The following is a 9,984-nucleotide window of genomic DNA, read 5'->3' on the forward strand; positions in this document are numbered from 1 at the left end:
ATATCTCTGACTTTTGATTGAAAACTTTGGAATTTTGGCAAATCTGAGCACTGTTTGAGGCGTTGTTGAGATCTTTTCTGAAACTCTTATTTGCAGGAGAAACGTTTGAGAAACAGGAGACTTTAAACATCTTATTTCTTAATGGATAAACAACTGAGAAATAATGAATTTGACAAGATGTTGAGTTTTGTTCAATGAGTTTTGTTTGCAGACTGTAATCAGATTCACCAAGGTCTTTTTCCGAGGAGCAAAATCGGAGAAATCTCAATTTGCTCTCCTTGTTTGCTGCTATTGAGAAACAACTAACCATATACACGAAACGTTCTTAGGAACTTCCACAGTAATATAAGCCAGCTGGAAAACTTCTGGTGAAATGTCACTTGTTGGTGTGTTGGTATCTTGAGTGTCCTGAGGTATCTTTAACAGCATTAATACTGTAATGCTTAGTTTATTATCAGAATATAGTCACTTAAATAGTCAGGCCTAGTGTTAATTTAGTTATTCAAACGTAAGACAACATTAAAAAATACGCGTCTCAGTGTTTCTCCTCAGCAAATCTACCATCAGTTTTTACACTTTTGTGTGAAAAAAAATGTCAAAATACTGTAAATTAAAGATTTACTGTGTACTTTAGTTAGATTCGTTGAATAAAATGTGAGTTTTCACAAGTGTGTCGAACTCATTGAGCTTGAACTGCACTGACTGACAGATGACGTGATTATAAAGGGAGAGATCGGTGCTTGCTTTCTGTGTAATTCATTCGCAAGAAAAGTTATTGTTTTTCATGAGATTTTGTGAGTACTTAATACTTCATCTTGACAAAATGTATTTTTAAACCTAGTGATTTTATAATGTTTCATATTTGTTCAAAAGCAAAACTGAGTGAAAAACTATTACAGGAAATGGCTAACATGAGCCAATAAATGCTCCTCTGCAGCCATTTGATGGTTATAATGGTAATTAATGTCTTTTTTTTTTTTTAAATGAAAGTGTTTTCTATCAATTGTTGGATTTCCTACATCTTGAAATGCTCGGTTTTGACAAATGAGGACAAATTTCAGAAGGATGAACAAATCATGTTTTTGGTCATCACATTAAAAATAACATGTTAAGTGCTGTAAAAACGTTGTGTATGCGTGTCTAATTACAGACACCGCATTTCTTATTCAAACGTTCCCATTACCTTCATCTTTATTGCAATCAATAAAACTGTATAAAAATACAACATTGAAATTCAACCATTGATGGTTTTGTGTCGATGTACAGCGAGAATAACAGTTTACAGTTCACCAAAGTCTCTTTCATCAGAAATCTGCAGATGCAGAGTAGATGAACAACAGCAAGGGACATTGTTGAAATGTAATGATATAGAGTGGTGCATTGTGGGAAGGAACACTCTGGGAACACTGGAGGTGTTTGTGTATTTTCTGCAGAGAAACTCCGACATGGGAACGCAAGGTTGCGCTAACAAAGCGTGGCAACCCCTTACCGACTTCAGAGGCCTGGGGCGAAGACGGGGGAGGGAAGAAGTCAACCGTCAAACACACAATCCCACCAATCACTGCAGCGGGGAAAACCTGAGGAAGCAAAGCTTGCCAAGCATGCCATTCAGCCGACAGAGTTGAACGTGGCCCGACACGTCAAGTCTTTCACTGCTAGCTCACTTCTGCATGACACTATGTGGGGGAGTTGACTAATTAGTGGTTTATTTGTGTGTAAACACAAGATATAATACTCTTCTTCAAGTCCTTGTCTTTGTCCTGTTGGTTTTTCTAATCCAGAGTGACTTCAGTATGTTTACTAAAGGCTCAGTCTCTCTGGAGTAACCTGAGGTGATTGTGCTCAAGTCGTGTTGAATGATAAAGTTGTGTAGAATTAAAAAATTATAAATCTGTCGTGTTATTCCAAACTCACATGACTTTGGTGAAGATTTTGATTGTTTTCATACTGGGCACTAGGGCTGTCAAACTTCAAAAAGGAAGACAAAAGCATCATAAAAGTTGTCCATATGATTTGTGAGGTATAAGCCATAGATTTATGTGAGGAACAGACCAATGTGTAAGCAATTATTAGCATTTTGTTTTTGTTTTTTGTAGTTGTATTTGTCATTCAGGACTCACTGTTTTTAGTGAAAAGCAAAGATATTAAACACTGTTGGCTCTACAACAAATTAACGCAACAGTTTGCATCAATTTTTTGAGTTATGACAACTTTGAGTAAATTTACATTCAACCAACAAGCTACATTGAGTTAGAGGAACTTAATTTGTTGCATAAACAAATTTTTAAGTTGATTACTCAAAAAATTAAGTCGCTCCAACTACCAGAGTTGTAGCCCTGGAAGAAATTAATCTTATATATTTCAGTTCAAATCAACAGCTATCATAGCACATGCTAACATAACTTATTTAACATGTATATTTAATGAACATGTAAGATAGCACATCACTGGCATTAGCGCAGTCATTGCTTATAGAGTCATTGTGTTTACCTTCATGTATTTACTCTTCAGCACAATGGTAACCAAAAAAAACTTCAACATTACACAAACTCTTTTAAATGTCAAACATAACAGCATTAAACACTAGCAGGTATTTCCCTTCACTAAAAACAAATGAATTAGCACTTAATTTCAACATTTATTCCCCTTTCTAGTCCCAAAGCATGCTGGGAACTAGAAATCCACTGCCTAATTTCTTAAGTTATCAAGACAATTTCATTAAGTTACTACAACCTAAATTAACGCAAACATTTGAGTTTAAATCACAGGTGATATTACGTTAATGTAAAGATCAACATTATTATGTCAACAGAACTCTACAAAATAATGTTTGACACTTAAAAGGTTTAATTAAAACAATAAATTAGAATATTTTTCAATGATGCATTTATATATGTTGTGGTAACAGGTCCACTGAATTACTTTTTCGAGTGTTTTGGTGAACTGCTCCTTTAAAGGGTTAAAAAAAAAAAAATTGTCATTACTTACTCAGCCTCAAGTTGTTCCAAACCTCTATGAGTTTCTTTTTTCAGTTGAACACAAAATAAGATATTTTGAAGAATGTTGGTAACGGGACAGTTGACGGCAAAAAAAGTCAGTTGGTTCTGTCAACTCTCTGGTTACTAACATTCTTCAAAATATCTTATTTTGTGTTCAACTGAAAAAAGAAACTCATAGAGGTTTGGAACAACTTGAGGGTGATTAAGTAATGACAAAATTTTCATATTTGGGTTAACTATCCCTTTAAGGTTCCGCTCCAGGGCACAGCTGCGGCAGCTCGTGGTATTTTGTGAAGCGCAGGAGCTTGAAGTGATCGGTCGTGTCCCACGCTGTGAGGTGTTTGATGTGGCTCAAAGGTTTGATCTGGTTTCTCCCACACTTGCTCTGATTCAACCAAAGCGGGAAACACACCCCGCTCCCATCAGCATGTGACTCAAAATAGATGCTCATGTTGCTGTTGTGACCCCGGCACCCATCCATGCCTAAGGCATCTGCGGGCAGAGAGATAAATGTGGCTTTGTATGTGTGAAATACGCTCGGATTCCAGTCCGAGGTCAAACGGCCGTGACACTGATCTGCTGTTTTCAAATGTTTGTGTCTGGTCAATGAAGCAGATTGTTGGAGAACTGATTGATGTGGGTTTCTGTACTGATGTGAGTTTATTTTTCTGCCTATGCTGCCACCAAGTGGTTCGATGACACTTAATATTTTTGCCGCAGCAAAAATATAACTGCAGACCTGTTGGGTCTACTTATTTTTACCTCACTTTGAGTTCACATTTACCTGATTAAAGGTGCAGTAAGTGATTTCTGAGAAACACTGTTGATATTTGAAATCAGCCCAAACAAACACACCCCTCCCTTCATTGCTCCGCCCCCAAAATACATGAATATGCAATGCAAAAGTGTATGTCTTTTTATCATAGCTAGATTTTAAAATGTAATTTATTCCTGTGATCAAAGCTGAATTTTCAACATCATTACTCCAGTCTTCAGTGTCACATGATCCTTCAGAAATGATTCTAGTATGATGATTTGATGCTCAAGAAACATTTATTTTTATTATCAATGTTAAAAACAGTTGTGCTGCTTCATGTTTTTGTGGAACCTGATACTTTTTTTCAGGATTATTTGATGAATAGAAAGTTCAAAAGAACAGCATTTATTTGAAATACAAATCTTTTGTAACATTAAGCGTCTTGATGGTCACTTTTAATCAATTAATACATTGTTGACGAATAAAAGTATTCATTTTGTTCTTTCTGATTTCAAACTTTTGAATGCTGGTGTACAAAAAAAAAAAAATAAGCTCAAGATGTTTTTGCTGTGAGAAACATGTCAGTTAATATCTGTTTTGATTTTATCTGCAGGACTTTGGTGCCGCTGTTTGATCCGGATTCTGGACTACTTATTGTATCTGGAAATGTATGTAAACCTGTTATTAGACATTTTTAATGTCTACAGTTTTTTTTTTATTTTCAATACTAATATAATTATTAATCATGTTTTCTCAGGGTGAGAGTGTGATTGACTGTTTTGAGGTGAACACCAGTGAGCCCTACCTGTCTCAAGGTAACACAGATGTTTATCTTGATGCTCTTCTTATAAAAAAAACAACTCTTTTTTCATGTTTCCTAAAGCGTATATCTCTCTCTTGTTCTCTTGGTCTCAGTGAGTCACTGTTTGACGGACGTGTCGACCCGTGGCGTGGCTCTAGTGCCAAAGCTGGCTCTGGACGTCGGCTGCTGTGAGGTTTTACGGCTGATGCAGCTCACGGATAGCTTCATAGTGCCCATCAGCTACCAGGTGCCTCGCAAGGTGAGGACTAACACACCACTAACACTAAATATACACATCCAGGTCTGCTGAAACGACAGGGTAAAAGCACTTGGCATATGCCCTGCATCAAATATGATGTACAAACTGATGAGAACATGTAACGGAAATGTGATTTCCATATTTTCCACGAGTTGCATGAATCTGAATTTGTAATGGTTGCATTTTATTACTATTAAATTATAAATTTTTACAAATTCACAAAGAAATATATTTCTAAAAATGTGTCAGAAAAAGAGAAGCTTCAAAGTCTCCCAGTGGTTTTCTGTCAAAATAAAAGTTCTAAAGTTTAATGTTTGAAAGCAAAGAAATTAAGACAACTACAAATATTAATTACTACATATTTATTTTTATATTTTACTACATACATTTCACTGTAAAATAAAAGTAACCTTTATTAAACACTTTAATATACTTTATTTTTAATACAATAGCATTATTTCAGTAGTAATATATTTCTTTATTAATTTAATATAATAATTTTATAATTTAAATACTAATACTAATAAAATAAATTATTATTATTATTATAGTACAATAGTATTATTGCAATATTTTTTATAATTCAATTTAATTTTAAAATTGTAATGATGATGATAATAATAATAATTATTATTTACTTGTTTTTACAGTACAATAGTATTATTGCAATAGTAATATTCATTTGTTTAAATTTTAATTTAATAGTAATAACATGAACCCACAACAACAGTAATAAATATTAAGAATAATATTAATACATACTTTTTATTTCTAGTAGAATAGTATTATTGCAATAGCAATATATTTCTTTGTTAATTTGTAAAAATGTATAATTTAATCGTAACAAAATGAAACCACAACAACAGTAATAACTATTAATAGTAATAATAATAATAATCCTTTATTTATTTTTACTACAATAATTTTATTGCAATATTAATATTTCCTTTGTTAATTGTGAAAAAAATAAAAGTATAATAATAAATTATTTAATACTTGTTTTTATTTTGCAATACAATAGTATTGTCGCAAAGTTTGCAATACTAATACTTAATTTTTTTATTTGTTTTATTATTGAAATATTATTATTATTATTTTATACTCATATTGAATGGGGCGGAATTGGTTTTCCTTCTTTTTTTGTCCGTATCTGATCACATTCCTGGTGTAAGATCATGTTTGCGCCTTGAACATTTTTCTATCATCACTGAAAAGTGAAGTACAAAATCATCTAATCTGAATCTGAATTGTGTGTTTCGTGCGTATCAGGCAGGACAGGACTTCCATGCGGACTTGTATCCGGACACTGTGGGTCACACCGCGCCCATGACGGCAGAGGATTGGTGGAAAGGAGAGAACAAACAGGTCTGTTGAAAGCAACTCATTTCACTTCTGTTTTATTCATGGAGAATTGATTGGTTAGCCTTGGATTTTTATACTGAAAATTGATCAGTATGATAGATGGTTGGAGGGGATCGAATGAAAAATAAGAGGAAAAGTCATTTCAGATGCAGAGAAAATTGCTATATTAACTTTTTAGGATGTTTTTAACTCTATAACACTTCTCTGTGACAGGTGGAGCGAGTCAGTCTTCACCCGAGCAAGAGGCCAAAGCCCAGTGCTCCATCAGCTCAGAAGACATCAGCTAAGGATCTGCCCCGCGTCAAGAGCAAAGAGGTTAGTAGGAGGAACGTCAGAAAAAATGTCTACTCTACACAAATGGTCTTCCTGCAATAGCTTTCTCTCTTTTTCTCAGGAGACCTCAACCTCCAGCAGTCCCCTTAGCACCCCCAGCAGCAGTGCCGCCCCGTCCCGCTCCCCGTCCTCCACCAGCGGCCTGTCGTCTGGCTTCCTGCCGAGCCCGAGCCCCAGTCAGAGCTCCCGCGCCTTCCAGAACATGCTTGGTCAGTCCTGGACCTGCTCCATCAGTCTGTTACTCTACTTTATACTTATTTACAGACACATTTTATTAAGAAGATATTTCAATAGCATGTCTGATTTAAACCTCAGAGACAAAAATGCCAGTAGAGTTGGGAAGTTAAACACGGTCTATATGTCTGTATTATGATTATGGCTCCTTGGTTCCAAAACCTCAGTTTTACTCTCATCAAGCCAGAGCTTAATGTCATTGTAACCTTCATGTACTTTGTCCAAAGAGCATGTTTCATCTAAGCTCACAGGGAAATAAAACTGAAGATCATCAGCATAACAATGGTACACAGTACTTAGAGAACAGCAGCGGTCCCAAAACCGAGCCCTGAGGAACGCCACATGCTAAAAAGGCCAACGTGGAGGAAAAGTCTCCTAGATTCAAAGCAAATGTCCTGTCCTTTATAGTAAATAGCTTGTGATTGTGATTCTCAGGCCCGAGTTCGAAGTTCCGTCACATCCAAGGGGCAGTTTTGCACCGGGACACCCACATCACCAACCTGCGCGGGCTTCATCTGACTACACCAGGGGAGTGTGACGGCTTCTGTGCCAACGGGCAGCGTGTGGCGGTTCCTCTCGCCATTGCCGGAGGGCAGATCGCTGTATTTGAGGTGCAGTACTTTATTCAGCCCTTGTTATCCTAATCTTAGATTCATTTACAGTAACTTATTGCTGCATCTGTCTTCCTCTGCAGCTGTCCCAGCCTGGAAAACTGCCGGATACCGCCCTGCCCACCATCCAGAACTCTGTCAATGTGGCTGACTTCTGCTGGGACCCCTTTGACACACACAAGCTGGTTGTGGGTGAGTGTTTCAGTGATCACGAAATGATATTTCTCATCCTGGATGCTGATTGGTCAATACAGAGTTAAAGCTATGATGCTATATGCAATGGTGTGAAAAAGTGCCTGATTTTCTTTCTTTTTTTTGCATTTTTTCACACTTTAAAGGATTAGTCCACTTTTAAATAAACTTTTCTTTATAATTGACTCACCCCCATGTCATCCAGGATGTTCATGTCTTTCTTTCTTCAGTCGAAAAGGAATTAAAGTTTTTGATTAAAGCATTCCAGGATTTTTTTCCATATAGTGGACTTCAATGGGCACCAAACAGTTGAAGGTCAAAATTAGTTTCAATGCAGCTTCAAATTGTTCTACACGATCCCAGATGAGAAGTAAAGGTCTTTATCTAGAGAAACAATCACTCATTTTCTAAAAAATAAAATAAATAAATAAATAAAAATGTATACATTTTAACCATAAATGTTCATCTTGAACTAGCTCTCTTTTTCTTCTTCTCTATTTGAATTCCAGCAGTGTAGACACTGATAAGCGTATTACTGCACTCCACAGGTCAAAGTTTGAACTAATTTTTATATGCAATATGCTAGTTCAATAGTATATAACAATTGATGCTATATACAGTGGTGTGAAAAAGTGCCTGATTTTTTTTTTTTTTGCATTTTTTCACACTTTAATGTGTCATCAAACTAATTTAAATATTAGTTAATAGATCATCAAACTAATTTAAATATTAATCAAAAGATAACACAAATAAACACAACATGCAGTTTTTAAATGAAGGTTTTTATTATGAAGGGGGAAAAAAATCCAAACCCACATGGCCCTGTGCGAAAAAGTGCTTGCTGGACTCCCAAAGCTTTAGAAATGGTTTTATAACCTTTTACAGACTAATAGATCTCAATTACTTACTTTCTCATTTGTTCCTGAATTTCTTTGGATCTCAACATGATGTGTAGCTTTTGAGGATCTTTTGGTCTACTTCACTTTGTCAGGCAGGTCCTATTGTAGTGATTTATTGATTGCGAACAGGTGTGGCAGTAATCAGGCCTGGGTGTGGTTAGAGAAACTGAACTCAGCTGTGATAAACCACAGTTATGCGGTTAAATTATGTTTTAACAGCACTTTTTCACACAGGGCCATGTGGGTTTGGATTTTGTTTTCCCTTCATAATAAAAACCTTCATTTAAAAACTGCATGTTGTGTTTACTTGTGTTATCTAAAAAAAATTGATGATCTGAAACATTAAAGTGTGACAAACATGCAAAAAAAAATAAGAAATCAGGAACTGAAAAAGCACTTTTTATCTACCTGCATCTCAAAGATTTACAACTGGGGATCCATGAGGTTACAAACATATTTCAATTTAGCAAAATGCAGTAATGTCTGTTAATGTTATTAATAAATGTCATTATACCGTTTACATGTCCATACATTTTACATTTATTTAGTTTATATATCAGTGACTTTATATTCAAGTGTAAATATGACACTTCATGAATTTTGTAATTGTAGTGCTTCAACTTTTAACCAATTTCAGTTGTTTTGCTTAGTTTAGTTTATTTCACCTTTATTTCAGTTAAGTCATAGTTCACCATATCAAAAGCAAGTTTAATTTGTAGCAAATTAATTGTTTGAAGAACAGCTGTATCTTCAGGCATTTCATCAAAAGAATCCCTAATTACATGCTGTCTGAATATTGAAATATGAATGTCAGCATTGTTCTCTGATGTGTCTCTCTCAAAGCCGGTGATGATGCCAAGATCCGCGTGTGGAAGATTCCCAAAGGAGGCCTGACAGAAACCCTGACTGAGCCGGAGTGTGTTCTGCGCGGTAAGAAACAGGCACATGTGACCTCTGAACTTTAATAGCAGTAATTCTGTATTGTTTGATTGACATGCACCTTGGACAATGGCAGGACACACTGAGAAGATCTACTCCATCAAGTTCCACCCCCACGCATCCGGCCTGCTGGCTTCCTCCTCATACGACCTCACGGTGCGCCTGTGGAACCTGGAGACAGGAGAAGAAGTCAAGCGACTCACTGGACATCAGGACCAGGTCTGTCTGTCAATCGATCGATCGATCAATCAATCAATCAATCCATATCTATCTATCTATCTATCTATCTATCTATCTATCTATCTATCTATCTATCTATCTATCTATCTATCTATCTATCTATCTATCTATCTATCTATCTATCTATCTATCTATCTATCTATCTATCTATCTATCTATCTATCTATCTATGTTTTTTCTCAGATATTTGGCATAGCCTGGAGTCCAGACGGGAAACTGCTGGCCACTGTGTGCAAGGACGGAAAAGTGCGTTTGTACGACCCACGCAAGTCCACAGCGCCCATCCAGGTTGGTTTAGCGTCAAGTAAATGTTATCAAACTTCAGAAGCAAAATAAATAATATCTTTTTGACCAAGT

The 9,984-nt window shown here is 35.9% G+C and overlaps 1 protein-coding gene across 1 annotated transcript in view; it reads left to right on the forward strand.

The window, feature by feature from the left end:
• coro7 (coronin 7) overlaps positions 1 to 9,984 on the forward strand; it is a 173,115-nt gene that overhangs the window by 158,502 nt on the left and 4,629 nt on the right. Inside the window, exons 10-20 of the mRNA XM_067381280.1 lie at positions 4,370 to 4,424; positions 4,514 to 4,571; positions 4,672 to 4,817; positions 6,087 to 6,182; positions 6,393 to 6,494; positions 6,574 to 6,721; positions 7,182 to 7,357; positions 7,441 to 7,549; positions 9,292 to 9,378; positions 9,464 to 9,606; positions 9,811 to 9,915. Coding sequence (XP_067237381.1) covers positions 4,370 to 4,424; positions 4,514 to 4,571; positions 4,672 to 4,817; positions 6,087 to 6,182; positions 6,393 to 6,494; positions 6,574 to 6,721; positions 7,182 to 7,357; positions 7,441 to 7,549; positions 9,292 to 9,378; positions 9,464 to 9,606; positions 9,811 to 9,915 — 1,225 coding nt within the window. The remainder of the gene's footprint in view (positions 1 to 4,369; positions 4,425 to 4,513; positions 4,572 to 4,671; positions 4,818 to 6,086; positions 6,183 to 6,392; positions 6,495 to 6,573; positions 6,722 to 7,181; positions 7,358 to 7,440; positions 7,550 to 9,291; positions 9,379 to 9,463; positions 9,607 to 9,810; positions 9,916 to 9,984) is intronic.

The sequence above is a fragment of the Chanodichthys erythropterus genome, chromosome 3, assembly GCF_024489055.1.
Source record: "Chanodichthys erythropterus isolate Z2021 chromosome 3, ASM2448905v1, whole genome shotgun sequence".
In the NCBI taxonomy this organism is placed as follows: domain Eukaryota; kingdom Metazoa; phylum Chordata; class Actinopteri; order Cypriniformes; family Xenocyprididae; genus Chanodichthys; species Chanodichthys erythropterus.